This window comes from Ailuropoda melanoleuca, chromosome 13 (genome assembly GCF_002007445.2).
Source record: "Ailuropoda melanoleuca isolate Jingjing chromosome 13, ASM200744v2, whole genome shotgun sequence".
In the NCBI taxonomy this organism is placed as follows: Eukaryota; Metazoa; Chordata; class Mammalia; order Carnivora; family Ursidae; genus Ailuropoda; species Ailuropoda melanoleuca.
The window spans coordinates 65,851,662-65,869,294 of NC_048230.1; the positions used below are offsets into that span (position 1 = coordinate 65,851,662).

The 17,633-nt window shown below is 50.8% G+C and overlaps 1 protein-coding gene and 3 non-coding genes across 11 annotated transcripts; all 4 read left to right on the plus strand.

Annotated features, from left to right (window-relative positions):
• The first annotated feature begins 3,825 nt into the window (after positions 1-3,825).
• LOC105235839 lies at positions 3,826-16,199 on the plus strand. Of its 8 annotated transcripts, none has more exons than XR_004619640.1 (8): positions 3,833-3,930; positions 6,005-6,505; positions 7,035-7,198; positions 8,344-8,414; positions 10,018-10,090; positions 11,762-11,922; positions 13,395-13,495; positions 13,577-16,199. XR_004619640.1 is itself a non-coding variant. In XM_034640652.1 (6 exons), the coding sequence occupies exons 2-5, from the start codon at positions 6,142-6,144 to the stop codon at positions 13,403-13,405; spliced, it is 612 nt and encodes a 203-aa protein (XP_034496543.1). In that variant the 5' UTR covers positions 3,842-3,930; positions 6,005-6,141; the 3' UTR covers positions 13,406-13,495; positions 13,577-16,199. The 8 variants fall into 8 exon arrangements, 4 of the variants coding, with proteins under 4 accessions (XP_034496543.1, XP_034496542.1, XP_034496545.1 ...); XR_004619639.1 differs by having other exon boundaries at positions 3,843-3,930; positions 13,602-16,199; XR_004619641.1 differs by lacking the exon at positions 8,344-8,414 and having other exon boundaries at positions 3,826-3,930; positions 13,602-16,199.
• On the plus strand, positions 7,734-7,867 carry LOC117795813. Its single transcript, XR_004619972.1, has one exon. It is a non-coding gene; the product is annotated as a small nucleolar RNA SNORA71 (small nucleolar RNA).
• LOC117795814 lies at positions 8,954-9,086 on the plus strand. Its single transcript, XR_004619973.1, has one exon. It is a non-coding gene; the product is annotated as a small nucleolar RNA SNORA71 (small nucleolar RNA).
• Positions 10,876-11,010, plus strand: LOC117795817. The gene has a single exon (XR_004619975.1). It is a non-coding gene; the product is annotated as a small nucleolar RNA SNORA71 (small nucleolar RNA).
• Positions 16,200-17,633: the final 1,434 nt, after the last annotated feature.

The following is a 17,633-nucleotide window of genomic DNA, read 5'->3' on the forward strand; positions in this document are numbered from 1 at the left end:
CCTGCATTCATAGCAGCACTAATCATGATAGCCAAAGATGGGAGCAACTCAAGTATCCAACAACAGATGAATGGATAAAACAATGTGACACGCACACGTACGCACACCAACAGAATATTATTTAGCCTTAAGGAAGGAAAGAAATTCTGAGATATGCCACAGCATGGAATAACCTTGAGGACATGCTGCTAAGTGAAATAAGCCAGACACAAAAGGACACATACTGTATGATTCCACTAACATGAGGCACCTAGAGTAGTCAAATTCAGAGACAGAAGGGAGAATGGTGGCTGTCGGGGGCTGGGGAAGCCAGGAATGGGGAATTGTTGTTTCAAAGGTACAAGTGCAGTTTTGCAAGATAAAAATTCCAGAGATTGGTTGCACAACAGTGTGAATGTACTGAACACTACTGAGCTGAATACTTAAAAATGGTTAAGATGATAACTTTCATGTTGGGGTGCCTGGGTGGCATAGCGGTTGGGCGTCTGCCTTCGGCTCAGGGCATGATCCCAGCGTTGTGGGGTCGAGCCCCACATTGGGCTCCTCCGCTGTGAGCCTGCTTCTTCCTCTCCCACTCCCCCTGCTTGTGTTCCCTCTCTCGCTGGCTGTCTCTATCTCTGTCAAATGAACAAATAAAAATCTTTAAAAAAAAAGATAACTTTCATGTTATGCATATTTTACCACAATTAAAAAATTTAAAGGCAGCTGAAATAATACATTGAAACTCAGTAGTATAAGGGCTTTTTACAAAGTAGGTGTTGGGTTATAGTAAGGCAGTTTAATAAATTTTAGTATCACATCATAATCATCATCAACACTTGATAAAAATTAATATCCATTCATAACTTTTAAAAATTCTTAGAATTCTAGAAACAGAATATATAACATAAACCACCTGCCAATATTATACGTAATGGTGGAATCATAGAAGCATTCTTCTGTTTTCATCCTGGAAGTCCCAAAGAAATAATTGTGGGGGGGTTGTCTGATGCCCTTGGCCAGGAAGACCCAAGGTCTTAAAAGTGAAGAATTGAGGTGGTCAGTTACCATGGCAAAAGATAATGGGGCAAAGCCAAATATTATCCTGGAATGCCCAAGTATTCAAGCAAAAAAGTTAAGCCAGGAAAGTTTAAGAAATAAGCCACATAGATCTCAGTGATTTAGTTCGCAAGGAAGGTCCAGAGTTGTTGTTCAGGGAGGCCCAAGTTAATTAGCTGCGACCATCCAGATTGAGTAGTCAAGACAGTTGTTTTCAAGGATTGTCCACCATGGATAGAAGGAAAGTCCAGTGTCCCTGCTAAGACTATCAGTCTCTAGCTAGGACTCTAGTTCATGAGGGCCCAGCCTTGCTAGTTTCTAGACGGAGAGGGCCACTGCTTCTCATGCCTGTCCCCAAGGCAAAGCCTGAGCCATTCATAACTTCCCTGAGCCCACACTGAGTCCCTCTCCAGAACCAGTGGTCCACAGCCCAGGACAAAAATGAACCAGAAGCAAAACTCGTATGAGAGAGGGTGTGAGAGTCAGAGGACCCAGCTAGGGGACCTAGGGAGAAGGAGGGATGGAGACCCAAGTGGAAGCTGACCCTGGTGGGAAGCATCCAGTGAGGGCCTGTGGCTGTTGGAGACCCTAAAACAGGCAAAGACCCAGGCCATGTATAGCTTAGGAAGAGTTCGTCGTGCTTGAGAGGCCCTGAGGGGCTAGACTGGCCGTGGCTTCCATCAGGCCTCAGTCCCACCTTGCAGGAGCTGGAGCCTATTCTTTCCGAAAGAAGAAGTAACAGACGAGCAGCAAGAAGCAGAGGAGGAAGATGAACAGATACAGCAAGGTTTCCAGCATGGTGACCATTCTTAATGCAGGGACAGGGCCTGGAGCTCTTGCAGGCCTCACAAGGTTGGCTCTGGACTTCCAGCTTGGACCCTGGACACCACCTCCTTGGAACAATCTGTCCAGAAAGCCACAGCTCCATCTCCCCAAGGGAAGGAGTTCCACACCACAGGGATCTCTCAGCCACTGTGAGGTCACAAACTCCAGGATGGTGGAATGTTGGCCTCCCAGCTATAGCCCTAATCTGTATCAATGTGATCAGTCTGTGGAAAGCAGGACTCCTGGTACGTAATCATATAATTTTTTACTTGCCTTTTTAGACTTTCTAAATGGTAGTGTCTTTTCCCTATCCTTAGAAAAATATCAGGCAGGCCTCATAGCTTTTCTGATCATTCTTAGGTAATAAGTAACCACTAAAATTGCAAACACTGTTTCTATTTGATAATGACCAGTCTAGCATATAAATCACATTTTCAATAATTATAGGTAAGACTTCTCTCACCCTCTGGGGCCAAGCGTGGGGTGGGCTGCTATCTGCTGAGAGGGGACAGGAGACTTCTCCCTTATCCAAATGTATTTCTCTTCACCAGGAGGACTCTGGCCACTCTCTTATCCCCAATATCTCCAGGATCAGAACAGATGGAATAAAGATTAAGGTGGAGGGAGGACTTCTCTCCAGGTTGGGCACATATTTAATGTAGGTCTTTCTCTCTTGGCCTCTATTGCAGGGGTTCTTTGGAGAACCCAACCTTTGTCCTCCTAGGGATATGAACAGGCCAGGCCCGGTCCCCTCACCCTAGCAGGCTCCCTCTTGTGCAGGACCTCTTGGGTAGCAGGTGGGCACTCCTACTGATACCAGAGACTGGGGGAGTTCTCGGGTCCTGAGCCCTCAACCACAGCCGGTGCCAGGTTCTTGACTTTGCCTTGACAAAGAATTCAGGGGTGAATCACAGTAAAATATAGCAGAGAAGCTTTATTGCAAAGCAAAATACACACTCGAAGCGGGGGTTGCATAGGTGCACTCAGAGAATCTGAGTGGCATGGGTAGATGTGGGATTCCATTTTTTTTAAATTAATTTTTTTATTTTTATTTTTATTTTTTATTTTTTTAAAGATTTTATTTATTTATTCGACAGAGACAGAGACAGCCAGCGAGAGAGGGAACACAAGCAGGGGAAGTGGGAGAGGAAGAAGCAGGCTCACAGCGGAGGAGCCTGATGTGGGGCTCGATCCCACAACGCCGGGATCACGCCCTGAGCCAAAGGCAGACGCGTAACCGCTGTGCCACCCAGGCGCCCCTAATTTTTTTATTTTTAACATATAATGTATTATTTGTTTCAGGGGTACAGGTCTGTGATTCATCAGTCTTACACAATACACAACGCTCACCACAACACATACTGTCCCCAATGTCCATCACCAAGCCACCCCATCACTCCCACCCCCCTCCACTCCAGCAACCCTTAGTTTGTTTCCTGAGATTGAGTCTCTTACGGTTTGTCTCCCTCTCTGGTTTCACCTTATTTCATTTTTTCCTCTCTTCCCCTATGATCCTCTGCCTTGTTTCTCAAATTGGGATTCTGATTCTTACAAGCAGTTATAATCAACGGGTGGAATATTCATGTAGGATTTTGGAAATAGTTCCAAGAACTCCATATAGGATTACGCGTGCTCTAGCGACTGCACTATGCGCAGGCGCACTCTGATTTTTCTCTTGCGGACACGCGGGGTAGAGTCAAGATGTACGAGGAGGAGTCCTCTAGCGCCCCCAGTGGAGGGGTCATTCTCCATCAGTTCCGGGCTAACTGGGGCTTTTGCGTATGCGTGCCGCAGTCGTGGTGTTATCCCGGAGGCTTCTTATGGCGACAAGCATCCTGTTACCCCATAGGTGTGAGGTCAGTTCCCTGTTCCTTGTCTTTCTTCCTCCGGCCGCTACCCAACATTTCCCTATTCCACCTGCCTCACTACCACAGATGCTACACCTGCTGAAGAAAATGACGAACCTTGGACTGAGGAGTGGGTCAGGCCTGGCTCCCCTGTGCTGCCTAATGCCAGGTAACACATATCAAGCTCCCACGTGTTTCTGCTGGAACCCCTGATACTCAGGTACTCCTCTTGTTCTCCCTCTTTGGGGCAGGGGGTGGGACTATTTTAAGATATAGAATTCATAATTCTCCCTCTTTTTAATGTCTAACTGTACTGTTAATACCCTCAACTTAGAGAATTCGGAGTCATGAGCAGTCACTGTGCAGTTATTGTCTTCCTAAATTCTGCATCCGGCCCAACACCTTCTTTGGAAGGCAGCTGCCATTTTATCAGATGGAACCTTCACAAATTGCCAGTATTGGGCCACAGTTTGCTGACCACAACAGCAATTTGTTGTTGCTCAGCTGTTCATTCCTATATCGTGGTGCCTCCTTGGTGCCTTGCTGAAGTGTCCCTTTTAACATCTAGTTATCCTAATGATTAGCAAGCATCAGCCACACCTCTTAGATGCCCAGCCTCCTCGAAGCACCGGGGATGCACAAATAAATGTCCCCAGATCCCCTCCCTGGCGTCCTAGGAGAAAGAGGTGCAGGAAAATAATCTAGGATTGAATCGTGGCTCTCCCCTTTTTTAATCTTCTTAGGGCACCCTTGCCTTAATCTCCAGCTTGGGACAATAAGGCCCCCAGCCTGAGCTGGGCAGGAGGTCCTGCTCCTCCTAGGATGTCCCAGGCTCATGGGGTGCTGGGTGCTGTGGAAGGGACAAGCTCTCAGCCTCCTGCTTGCTGCTTCTCTCCTCTGGCTTGCAAGAGCTGATCAAAGCCAGATGGCTTTAGAGCTGCGCTGATGCGCAGAGCAGCCAGCAGCCACGGTGGTTTATGGAGCACTGGAAATGTAGGTGGTACAAATGTCCGTGTTAAACACGTGCCAGATTCTAAAGACTGTCAGAGGAAACAGATAGCAAATATCTCATTAATAATTAGAAGATATTAAATGCTGAAATGACAGTATTTTGGTTATATTGGGTTAAAAAATACACTATTAAAATTAATTTCACCCTTTTTTGTGCCTTTTTAATGTGGCTCTTAGAACATTTTTATTTTTATTTATTTATTTTTAAAGATTTTATTTATTTCACAGAGAGAGAGAGAGAGACAGAGCATGAGTGGGGGCAGAGGGGTAGAGGGAGAAGCAGACTCCCAGCTGAGCAGGGAGCCGGAAGCGGGGTGATAGTGACTTGAGCTGAAGGCAGATGCTCAACCTACTGAGCCCCCCAGGTGCCTCAGAACATTTTAAATTACGTATGTGGCTAGCATTATGTTTCTACTGGCAGTGCTGCCTTAGACTTTTCCAACACAGCACATTCTCTCAGCTTCATAAATAATCCCACAGGGTCCTCTCAGGGACAGAAGCCCTTGGCTTTCTCAGAAATACTAAAGTATAGCAACTACCATGCTTGGCCATTTGCTCTGTGCTTTGCTTTTGATATGAATCATTTCACATAAATCTTGAAGCGATGCTCTGTGGGGAAAGTTACGATTTTGTCCATTTTTCAGAAAAGGAAAACTCAAGCTGGGCTGAGGGGTTAGGTCATTTAGTCAAGGTCACACGGAGCATAAGAGCAAGAACAGGAGGCAGGAGAGGACACCAGGGCCTCAAGTGTGTGCATCTGACCTCTTGGTCCAATGTCCTCATAGCTACAGCATCCGTGGTCCCTACCCATCAGAGTTCCCCAATGTTCCCACAGTCTTGGAATCCCACAGACTCTTCCCAGGTACACAATAGGGAGTGTGCTCACCTTCAGAGACCCCCCTTCCCCCTTGGTTGCATTGGTCAGGACTGGATTTCCACTCTGTGCTGACCTAGTCAGTTCCAGGAATCTGACTGGGGGGACCCCCTCTTCCGGCACAAGGGTGGGCTGTTCATACTTCAGAATGTGGGCTGAGTTAGTGGCAGGGTTGCCTTAGGTTCAGGGAATACACATGACCCAGGGTGCAGGCAGTGTTAGTGCTTGTGAGGTCTGGGAACCATGAGCCCCTTCTTAAGCCTGTCAGCAGTGTCCCTGTAGTCTTTGCTGCTTTGCAAATCTGACCAAGTCCCTCCTGCATCAAACTCATTTTTGGGACAAGGTCTAGCAAAGCGCCTGCCCAACTCTCTAGGTTTATCTCCTTGTCACTCTCACGTTCCACTTTCAGGTCATCAGAACAATATTTTAACCTGGTGACTTCCGGTCAATCAGGCAAGAACCCTATTGTCCAGACTACTTGCAATCAACATGAGCTCTTGCTAATAACAGCTCCTCACGTGGAAGAGTAACCATTCCTATAAATTAATGACAAACCAGTGGCAAAGCGGAATAAAGAGAAAAGCAAAAGAAGCGAGGGGATGTTATTTCCAAAATTACAGGCTGCTCTTGGAAAGGATCCCAAGCCCTTATGGAATCAGAATTGAGCTCCGCACCACCAGGGGGCGCGACAGGCCCGCTTGCCCCGGATCCGCCCCGGGAGACGCCGCTCTAGGCCGCGGCCCGCGCTCCCGCTGCATTTACGCCGGCGCTGGGCGGGTGAGGCGTGTCCTGTTGCTGCTCCTGCTGCAGCCGCCCGGGCCTATCTCCCGCAATCCCCAGACATCCGCATCTTCCCGCGCTGTCGGCTCTGTCAGCGCCGCTGTCCTGCGTCGTAGTCGAGGAGCCCGGGGTGAGTCCACTGCGGGGATCCCTGGGCGCGTGGTCTGCGCCCCCACCACCTTCAGGGGAAACTGAGGCCTGGGGGGGGGGAATGGGGAGAGCCGGCGGAGGTCAGCCCGGATGCCGGGGTCCGATTCCCCGTCCTCAGCCCGCCCGCGGGGAAGACTCGGGTCCCGCTAAGGACCAGCAGCGGGTCCGGCGACGCGCGGGCCGAGTGCCGCGGCTCGGGGTGCGCCGCCGCGTGTGTTCCGGGCGGAAGGGGCGCCGCGGATCCCGCGATTTTCACGCACACACCCGCCCCCGGCTCCGGGCCTTGAGTCCCCCGAGCCGTTCATCCGTTGCCTACGAAGTGACCTGAGGAGCGTGAACCCGTTTTCCCGTCCCCTGTCTTTAACGGAGAGTGTGAAAACCCCGGTTGTGGCAGGGCGGTTGTCTGCGCTTTCAGTGGGGGGTGCTCGCAGGGCCCCAGAGGGGCAGCGTGTGATTCCTGCCTCCCTGCTTGGCACTAAAGCCCCTTCCCCGTTCTCTTCCGTGCCTAGGCCGTGCGAGCTCTGCGACTGTCTTGGAAGCAGATGGAGACTGTCCCTTGGACGGCTTTGCGGGCCGAGCCGCAGGCAGCACGCACCCCTTTCTGCCCCGCAGGACCGTGGTCCGCAGCGCCAGATGCCCCCCCACCCCCGTGTGCAGGGCTGAGGCCTGCTGGGTAAGTGCTGCTGCGCCTGATCACCTTGACCAGGGAGGGGGCTCCTTGCCTTCCTGCCACAGCGCGGGGCGGGGCGTGGTCCTGGAGCGCAGGTGCTGAGAGCCTTCTTGCAAAGCCCTTGCGCAGAAGGAGGCCTGGTGTGGTAGGTGGGGTGGGATGGGATTGGGGTCAGAGAGGTCTGGGTTCAGATCCTGGTTCAGCCCCTGGCCAGCCGCATAATCTTGGCTCAGCTATTTTCTTGTTCTGAACTTCACTTTCTTTTGAGTGGGGAAACTGCCGGAGCTCTGGGAGGACAGAGGTCTTGTGTGTGTCCTTTGTTTTTGAGCCCACGGTTCCTGGCACGTGGTAGGTACTCGAGCTGTATGTGTGGGGTATAAACAATGTAGGCATTTTTGCCAGGAGTTGGTCTTCCGGTTGATGATGGGAGATGGAATCTTTACATGAAGTGGTGATGATGTTCCAGGGTCCCGGGCTTGGCGGGCAGATGGGGGCTAATAGGGGCTTCTCTTCCTGGCTCACCTTCTGCCATTTCTGCACCTGCATTCGAAAGTGATCATGGTCTGTCTGTGTCCTGGTCATTGATAGTGCAGGGAGAGGAGTTGCTGAAAGCGCTTCCCCGTGTTTGGAGGGTCCCTTCCTGTCCCTTCTAAACTCTGGAGCTTTCCCACACTTTCTCCTCCTCACCACCTTTTAAGTGCCTCTGGGCACCTGCTGTATTTCTTGCATGCTCTCTGCCTGGTTCAGGACGATTTCTGTTTCTGTGAGTCTTTAAAAAAGGAGCAGGAGCGTGGTCCTGCCTCAGTGCATGTCTGAGTTGGTTGTGGCCCCACAGCTGTGGTCTTCTGACACTGGTCTCTAATTTCGGCAGCCCTGTGTCCCTTTCTGCCCGTGTTTGAGGGGGTTACAGGCTGCCTATGTCCTGATGATTGGTAATGCAGGCAAAGGAAAAGTTGCAAGGCTTTCTTTACGTTCAGGGTTCCAGAATGGGGCAGCCTTAGGTGACGCAGCACGAGGTAGACAGAGGGAGGCAGGCGTTCAGCGCATTCACCTCCTAAGACCCAGATTCCCCCAGTGTTTTCCTGTTGGTGAGCATAGCGGTTTCCTGGACATGTAAAGCAGTGCCAAGTGCTTCTTGTCCCCTGCAGGAGTGTGTCGTGACTGCTGTTCCATGTATGTGAGAGGTGACGTCAGGAAAACCTGTATCAGGAGGTCCCAGGTAAGTGGTGTCCTGCCTGGTTCTCTAGAGCTTAAATTCTGTGCGGGCTGTGAGGCCGGAGGTGTTCAGGTGATGAGATGTGGGAATGAGTGCAGGTGAAGGCTGCTTCCCAGTGTTCCCAGCGTTCCCAGCTGTGTCCCCTTGAGCTGGAGGGAGCAGGCCTGGGCCCTCTTCGGCTCCTGAGAGCCCCTGATGAAGGCTCCTGTGACGTGGAAAGCGGCAGTATTGGGATGGTCAGAGGGCTGCACTTGAGAGGCAAACCAAGATTCATATCCGGTGCCCAGTGGAGTGCTCATTACGTGGCCACTCACACCCCGTCTTCCAGAACCACGAATCCTCAGTGTTTCTGCACCGTCAGTCTTCCCTTCATCTCTTGGATGGAATTGGTCAATTGTCTGTGCAAGTGAGGGACAGCCTGTGATCTCAGGCTATCAGTCTGGTCACTGGCCTGTGCGCCAGACTCCGAGTTCAGGCCGGTTCCCAGGCTGTTGCCCCACAACAAGGCTTCCTTTCTCGGCCCCCTCACTGCCCTTTTCTGCTCCTGCATTCGAAAGTGATTGTGGGCTGCCTGTGCCCTGGTCATTGATAGTGCAGGGAGAGAAGTTGCTGAAAGCATTTCCCCGTGTTAGAAGGGCCCATCCCGTCCCTTCCAAACTCTGGAGCTTTCGTACACATCTTTCTTCCCACGAATTTGTGTTACTTCCTTGTACCTAGCGCTCTGTACCTCACTGAATCCCCTTTTTGTCGAGAAGGGCCCTGCCTTGCATGTGTCTGTTCACGGGCCAGTGATAGAGCCATGATAGGGTCCCTCTTCTTCCAGGCCCCCCTCCCCCCCCCAAGCTTTCTCTGCCTCCCCATCACACTTCTTCCACACCCTCAGCCCCACCTCTCAGCCCTGGTCACGGTGGACATTGGTGATTCGCTTGTCACACCCCCTTTGCTGTGATCTTGAGGGCAGTGCCTCCGTCTTCGTGCCTGACACGTAGCACTTGGACAAAATAAGATGGAGGAGATTGAGCTGCCATGCGGTGAGGCGGTGGGTTCATTCCATCGTGGTGTGTCAGTGGGACGACGGCCCTTGAGCCTGCCAGCCTGCTCAAGGCTGAGGCAGCCTCTCCCCGGAAGTGTTTCTCTCGTCCTGGTCACGGGCTGGGCCCGTGGTCCACGGGGTGATGTTCCTGTGCCCTTAGATTGAGGGGCAGGGAATGGAGCAGTGATCGCGCTGGGCAACACACATCGTAGTTGATACATACGTGAGCTGCCTTTACACATTAGATGGAGGACATGGAGCCTTCCCACCACCTGTCCTGCTCCATGCTTGTCGCTGCCGGTCAGCATGGCATGCTCCCCAAAACCTGTCCTCGACAACCTTTTGACATAGACTGCTTAGCAATGGATTGTTCGCAGGCACAGAGGTTAACACCGACGTTACTGGTGACCCACAGACCCCTTTCTAGAGTTAAGTTGTTCTTGTCCCGGAGACAGTGGTGTGGTCATTCAGATTCTGGTAGCAACAGGCCGCGTGTGTGGGTGCTGTGATCTGCCGACCACCATGCCCTCCAGGGCCCGCTGTGAGTGCTCATTTGTGCCTTGTGTCTCACAGGTGGATCTGCACGTGCAGAGGCTCCGTGAGAGGTGTCGTCTTACCAGCTGGGGGCTAGGCCCTGGGGCCCGAGGTAAGATGTTTGGACTTCTCTCTGGAATTTTATTTTGTGCATCTGTAAAGTCACGTATGTGAGCCCTGGGGTTTGGATGAGGAAGTGAGATGGCAGTGGGCATCCTGTGAGCTCGCAGTTGTGTCCCTGGTGTGGGCAATCCTTCACATACCGAGAGGGGACGGGTGTCTAGAAAGCTGTCCAGGTAGGTGAAGGGCGCCCCGGGGCAGCTTGCTTCCTAGTGTCAGCAGCGTGCCCTCACGGAAAGCATGTAGGCACCGGAGGCCTTGGGTCCAGCCCCTGAACCTACCTAGCTTTGGGACCTATTCTCAGTTTCCACTTCATTTGAAAAACGTAGCTGGGATAGAGGTGAAGGATTTAAAAAGTTTTTCATGTTGGTGGTAACTGTATGATCCTGATCTCTTCCAACCCAAAAACATTTCCAATTTGTGTGTGTGTGTTTTTTTTTTTAAAGATTTATTTCAGAGAGAGCAGGGGGGAGGGGGAGAGGGAGAGAGAAACTCAAGCAGACTCTGCACTGAGCGCAGAGTGCATCGGTGGGGCGTGATCCCACGACCCATGAGACCACCTGAGCTGAAACCCAGGAGTTGGGCGCTTAGCCAGCTGCCACCCAGGCTTGCCAGCATTTCCAGTCTTTTATGCTGGAAGTGTCTTGACTCTCTGTGGCAGGGAGGTGTTATGGGGTCTCCACAGGGTACCACCGAAGCTGCTGGGGCTCAGAGTGTTTCCATTCTCCCTCCCTCAAGCCATTCCCTAGGCCCCTGACACCAGCCTCCCATTTCTGCTCCTGCACCCAAAATGACTGCAGGCTGTCTTTACCCTGGTCGTTGATAGTGCAGGGAGAGGAATCACTGACAGAAGTTTCTGTGTGTGAAGGGTCCAGCTGGGCGTCCCCTTCCAAACCCTGGAGCTTTCCCACACTAGCTTGTTTTCTGCTGTTCCCTTCAGAGCTTGGGCCTTGGCTGGCTCCCATGTGATGCGGTGACAGGGCTAGCCCCCTGACCGGGGGGGGGGCTCATTCTGTCTTCTTACGTTACAGATCCTCTTGTCAGAAAACAGTTTATACATTTCTTTCTGTGTGGACCTCACACTGGACTAAGTTCGTAATAGAGCTCCAGGGCACACGTGAGAATCGCAAGTCATGGGTTCTGCTTTATGAATTTATGGGAGTGGAGGCTAGCCCATAAGAGCACATCAGTCAGGACAGCCTGTGGGTTCATAGCTCGTGTGTGTGTTGTCTTTGCTCCTTTACTGTTTCTTGAGCACATTGTGGATTGCTTCTCTGGGAGCTGTCAGTGATGTTAAATAAATAGAGAAAGAAAAGTCCAGGGGGGCCTGCTGTAGGGGCATGGGGGAGTTCTGTCAATTCCGAGTCAGTAAACAAGTTCTCATTTGTCTTGGTCTGCCAGAAGCTGGGGGAGTTTTCTCGTCAGTCACTGATGGGAGGAGAGTGTGTTGACTGATCACCCTGTCTGTCGCTCTCCTTTCGTTGGCTTCATCTGTGCTTTGTGGGTTCTTTTGGAAAGGGTGACCCCAGGGGCTGACTGAAGAAATTCTCGGGCCTGTGGATCTTTGAAATCTGTAGACTGCAGACTTCTAGCCTGCTTTCTGGTTCATGTCTGTGAGGATATTGTGGCTGACCGGGCACGCGGTGTGGTTATCCATCCACAGCCGGCTGACTGGTGCCTTTCGTGCTGTGCTCTGCCAATGTGTTCCGGGAGCAGAAGCCCCGCTGTGGTGCCTTCACTCTCTAGACAGAGAGAGATACAGCCTGGTGCCCTGAGAGATGACAGCCACGTGCCCCTGAGAGATACAGCCTGGTGCCCTGAGAGGTAAAGCCTGTCGTCCCTGAGAGATGACAGCCTGGTGCCCCTGAGAGATGACAGCCTGGTGTCCCTGAGAGAGAATAGCCCGGTGTCCCTGAGAGAGAACAGCCCGGTGTCCCTGAGAGAGAACAGCCTTGGTGCCCCTGAGAGATGACAGCCTGGTGCCCCTGAGAGAGGACAGCCTGGTGTCCCTGAGAGAGAACAGCGGTTCCCCTGAGAGAGAACAGCCTGGTGTCCCTGAGAGATGACAGCCTGGTGTCCCTGAGAGAGAATAGCCTGGTGTCTCAGAGAGAATAGCCTGGTACCCCTGAGAGATGACAGCCATGTGTCCCTGAGAGATGACAGCCATGTGCCCCTGAGAGATACAGCCTGGTGCCCTGAGAGGTAATGCCTGTTGTCCCTGAGAGAGAACAGCCTGGTGCTGCTAAGAGATGACAGCCTGGTGTCCCTGAGAGAGAATAGCCTGGTGTCCCTGAGAGACATGTTTTGGCTCCCAGGTAACAAGGCAGTGAGGCTGGAGGTGAGGTCAGGGACCACCCCACTTCTGGTCAGGGCTTCTGTTGTTCCCGAGACCTCTTCCCTTTCCATTCAGGTCTCGTGTTTGCAGATAGGATCCTGTCGTGCCAGGTGGTTTTGTTCCCATCTCGCGATGAGTGGAGGTAGCGAGAGTAACATTTGAACCACCTGGTGCCCAGGAGTCCTCGAAGAACCCAGAGAGTACCCTTGTCTTTCACACCTTCTCTTCGCCCCCTTTGCATCAGGGGCCTGTCCTGTCCCACAGCCTAGTTCCTGGCTCAGCCAGGCTGGAGGATTCAAGGGACAATGGTGACCATTCTGGAAAAAATCACCCCACGCCCCATTCCAGACCTGGTAATTCAAACCTCTGGGTATAGAGTCCTAGGGATTGAGTTGGGGTTCCCTCACACAATGTCCTCAAGCTTTCATGATGTTTTCTCATTTCTCCTGCAAGTGGGCCTGGCACTGCTGATCTTCATGGGCCTGGGCACCTAACCAGAACAAGTCTCGTTGGAAGTTTATCTTGTATTTGCCTTTCTTGGCTGGGGCTATCAAGTGGCTCTTTGCAGAACAGGATGGCAGGTGCTGGGGCCTTGTGACAGGCTGGGCAGGCAAGTTATGACAGTGTGGGAGAGCTGCTGAGATGGTGGTCTATCCCCTTGCTCAGGATGCAGTGGGACCTCGGGGTCCAGCCCGAGAGTGAGCGGGGAGCTGTCTTCCTATGGATTCCTGGATGTAGTCAGTTGCCCTGATGGCATACTGCTTGAAAGAAAATGATTTATTATAAAAACTGGACTTGTAAGATATTTTTCCTTTATTATCCTTTCTATTCTGGTGATAATCTAGTATGGCATGCATGAACTGGGCGCTTAGGCCTGGTTGATGGGGACCCTCTCAGTGATGTCACTTGGGGGAAGGAGGCAACGGAGACTGAATGCTTGTCTGCTGTTTCTCCCTCTTAGGTCAGCCTTAGATCTGGAACTGTTGAAGGAAGTCCCAAGGCTGTGAGTCCCTGACCTTTGGGATGACTTGGCATCTGGGTTTGCTGATATGTCTCCCCAAGGTGAGTGACTGCCCAGCGCTGGGGACCCACAGGCAGGGGCAAGCTGGTTTGCATCTCTGGGTGGGAACTCCAAACCACCAGTCTCACCTGTCTTTTGGTTTTTTAGATTCTCTTGGTGTTAGTGGACAGCAGAGGAGCAGAGGATGGAGAGGGAGTCCCCGTGGGAAGTGTCATCTCCTGCTGTGACTCAGGGCATCATGGATCAGCTCTTCACACAGGAGATCAGAGGGAAGGAGCTGGGGCTGGGCTCCATGTCAGCTGGCTCTGAGTCTTGACAGCAGTGCCCCGAGAAGCCATGGACAGGGAAGGCCAGCCCCGTGTCCCTCTGCTATGCCTGGAATGACCTTAGTGACCAAGACTGTTTCTCTAGAATTGCAGCTGGGCATCACTTTACTCTCTGCATCCCCCCCGCCCCCCATCCAGTAAACCTTATAGATCCCTGTGTCTGCCTTCTAAGTCTGTAACATGCCGTGTGCCACCGAGGCTGGATGTGGAGAAGTGGATCACAGGCCAGTGTTGTTTCCCCGCTGGGCCTCTCCGGTCATGCTCCTGGGGCTTGGCACACAGGCTGCAGTCCGAGGTGTTGCGTTAGGACTGGGATAGTAGCCGGCCCAGATTCAGGCCCACGAAAGAGTGAAGGTCGAGGAACAGTCAGGCCAGGGCTTCAGAAGAGTGGCTGGTAGGGGCTCCTGGGTGGCACAGCGGTTAAGCGTCTGCCTTCGGCTCAGGGCGTGATCCCGGCGTTATGGGAATCGAGCCCCACATCAGGCTCCTCTGCTGGGAGCCTGCTTCTTCCTCTCCCACTCCCCCTGCTTGTGTTCCCTCTCTCGCTGGCTGTCTATCTCTGTCAAATAAATAAATAAAATCTTTAAAAAATAAAAAAAATAAAAAAAAAAGAAGAGTGGCTGGTGACTGGGCTGGAGTGAGGCAGGCACTGATGTCATTGAGGAAGCTGGGGAGGCCTGAGCTCTGGGGCCTGGCTCGTGAGTAAATGCCTGCTTGTGTGGCCAGCTGTCCTAGTTTGCCTGGGATTGAGGGATTTCCCAGGACATGGGACTTTCATTGTTAAATCCAGAAAGGTCCTGGGCAAACTGGGATGAGTTGGTCAGCTTACTTGGGAGTAAAATACGTGATGTCGGCTTGAGAAGACAGGTTACTGCGTTACGGTGGGAGGGAGCAGGGTGAACGTGGGGCAGCTGCCATGGGTGGACCTCGTGGGTATCCTCAGGGTCAGGCTTTTGGAGATACTGTGGTAAATCAGTAATTGCAATAATGTGATGATGGTCTGAGGATGTGCATATGGGAACTTTTTAATTCCCATGTTGTAAATGGACAGGTCTCCATGAGGAAATAGATCCCAAAGGCCATGATGAAAGGCTAGAGTTAATTGTCCAATTTCTGCATTTGAAATTGAACTTGCCTTGATGAGTTGGACACCTTGATGGGCTCTTCTGCGGGGGCAGGCGTTCCTTGTGGCTGAAGTATTCACTCTGCCAGCCAGTTCCTGACATCCAGAAGTCAAAAGTTGTCTTTTTTGACTTTCCTGTGGACTGTCTTGACTATTTTTTTTCTAGTAGTCTTTACTCACCTGGTTGTAGCTTCCTGGAAAGATGCCAAGGGAAGGATCTGGGTCCACGTGAGAAAACTGTGCCTGGTTGGTAATGCTTGCTGCCGTGGAGGGGCAGCAGCAGAACACGGGCCAGTACTTAAAAAGTGTGCATGGAGACACTTGGCGCATCCCACCGGGCACCAGGTCGTGCCCGCCTCGCACTGCAGCATGGGAAGCAGGAGCCATGCCAGATCTTGAGGGCCTGAGGAAATCTGAGGCGAGCATTTCAACCAACGTGACCCAGGAACCAGGCTTAACGGCAGGGAGCTATGATCCTTGCTGGGAATGTGCAAGCTTCCTGGAGGGCCTGGTGGCGCAGGGAGTGGAGATTTCCATAGCAGAACTGAGAGCTACGTGCATGGGGAGCTGGTCAGAGGAAGGTCCATCCATTACAAAGAAAAGCATTTATTTATGCTGTTACGAGCCAGACGCCATGCTGAAAGCCTGTGGAACGTGCATTTGTGGTAGGCAGTGCCGGAGGTATTGGGGATACTGCTCCAGACAAAACACGGGAGGCCTCAGAGCTTCCTCAGAACTGTAGTCCGTGATGGTAAGCCATTAGCCGTGTGTGGCTGTTTAAATTGATTTAAAAATGTAAGGTTCACATTACCACTTGCACCAGCCATAATGCAAGCGCTTGTAGCCGCAAGGGGCTGCCGTGTTGGGTAGTGCACGTAACAGACCTGTCACTGCAAGAAGTGTGTGTGGGAAAACCCACGGGCCCAAAGTGGTGTCAGCCAAGTCCCCAAACCCGGGCTTAATACCTAATGTAATTGGAGTTTCACCCTCCCCCAGAAATGGAGTCTTACCTGGTCCATCAGAAGTTCTCTGATGGTGCCTGGGAGTCTACCACAGGGACCCCCTCCATCCCCACAGGAAGATGAAGTAATTTGCATGTTTGGACCCAGTCCTGTTCCCCCTAAGGGAAAGCCTTATCTGGAACAGTTCTTTTCTTTTGCAAATAAGTTTCTTGCCCTACCTCCCTTCTGTAAAAACCTTTCATTTTGTTCAATCCCCTGGAGCTCCCCTCTGCCTGTTAGATGGGTTGCTGCCTGACTCGTGAATTGTTTAATAAAGCCAACTCGATCTTCCGAATTTACCTGGTTGAATTTTGTTTGACATCAGACAGTACTGGTTCAGAAGGTTAGGAGTTCAAGCCTAATAATATGAATGAAGAGTGTTGCTGGACACCTTTACAGAAAAGCTGTTACTTGAGTCTGAAGAGGATGGGTGCCACGTCCCTGCTGATCAGGGTAGTTCTGAGTGTTGGTGGATAAACCTGCGGCAGCAGCCTGCAGGGGTGTGAGATCACTGGCTTTGCAGTCCCACAGACCCGGGGTCTAGCCCACGGGTGGCATAAGGCAGGTTTTGTACTCCCTGACCTTGGTTGCCTCTTGTAAAATGAGAACCACAGCTTTGCAGGAATATGGTAAGGTAGGGGTAAAACAGACTGGTGTATGAAAAAGCCTGTGTAATGTGTCCCTTCAGAATGTTCAGTAATTGTTAGCTCTTCCTATTATTTATTGAAGGTTCCTCTGCACCCTACCAAGATCGATCATATTTCTCTTTCGTCTTGGGGGCTTTCAGGATGTAGCCCCTAAAGCCGAAGTTTGTGGGAAAGCGAAAATAGTTCCCTTTACAACAAAAGATGTATATAATATAATTAATAGATATTTAGAAACATTTATTTCCAAATTAGGGGATAAGTACTTTCTCAAGCATACAAAGGGTATATGTATGAATACTGTTCATGTTCTGGGTTATAAAACAAGTGGGAAATACCAAGAATCAGTCCTACAGACTACCTTTGTACCACAGTGTATATGCAATAACAAGCAAAAACAGATTTGAAAAAAATCCCTGTTTGGGAAATTTATTAAAACAGGTTTTAAAATACCTCATCAAAGATGATACCATAAGAGGAATTAAAAATATTAACAACTGAATGATAATACAAATTTCTACATACCAAATATTGTGGGATGTAGCCCAAATAATTTCTAAGAAATTTATGCCTTGTGCTTAAATTAGGAAGAAGACAAATTTAATAAGTAACAAAGAAAATAGAAGTAATGAGAATAAAAAAGTGGAAAGAAGCCAAAGTTAGGGAATAATATAGATTACTTCTTGTCTATAAAAGTTTATACTTTGATAAAATGAACATATTTCTAGAAAACAAAATTGCTTTAAGGAGAGATGGAAAACTTGAATAGTCTGATAAAGCCCACAGGGGACAGTTCTACAAAGTCAGAGTTATTTGCCTGTTGTAACATGAACTTTTCTTGGTCACTATCAAAGCTGTGATTTTCTTTCTTTTTTTTTTTTTTTTTTTAAGATTTTATTTATTTATTTGACAGAGACAGCCAGAGAGAGAGGGAACATGAGCGGGGGGAGTGGGAGAGGAAGAAGCAGGCTCATAGCAGAAAAGCCTGATGTGGGGCTTGATCCCGTAACGCCGGGATCACGCCCTGAGCCGAAGGCAGACGCTTAACCGCTGTGCCACCCAGGCGCCCCAAAGCTGTGATTTTC

Excerpts from the sequence above, each read along its gene's own strand:
- LOC105235839 (XM_034640652.1), top strand. The coding sequence starts at position 6,142 with ATGACAAACCAGTGGCAAAGCGGAATAAAGAGAAAAGCAAAAGAAGCG. Across the intron at positions 6,506-7,034 it reads TCGTAGTCGAGGAGCCCGGG|GCCGTGCGAGCTCTGCGACT; the intron begins GTGAGTCCACTG and ends TTCCGTGCCTAG. Across the intron at positions 7,199-10,017 it reads GCAGGGCTGAGGCCTGCTGG|GTGGATCTGCACGTGCAGAG; the intron begins GTAAGTGCTGCT and ends TGTGTCTCACAG.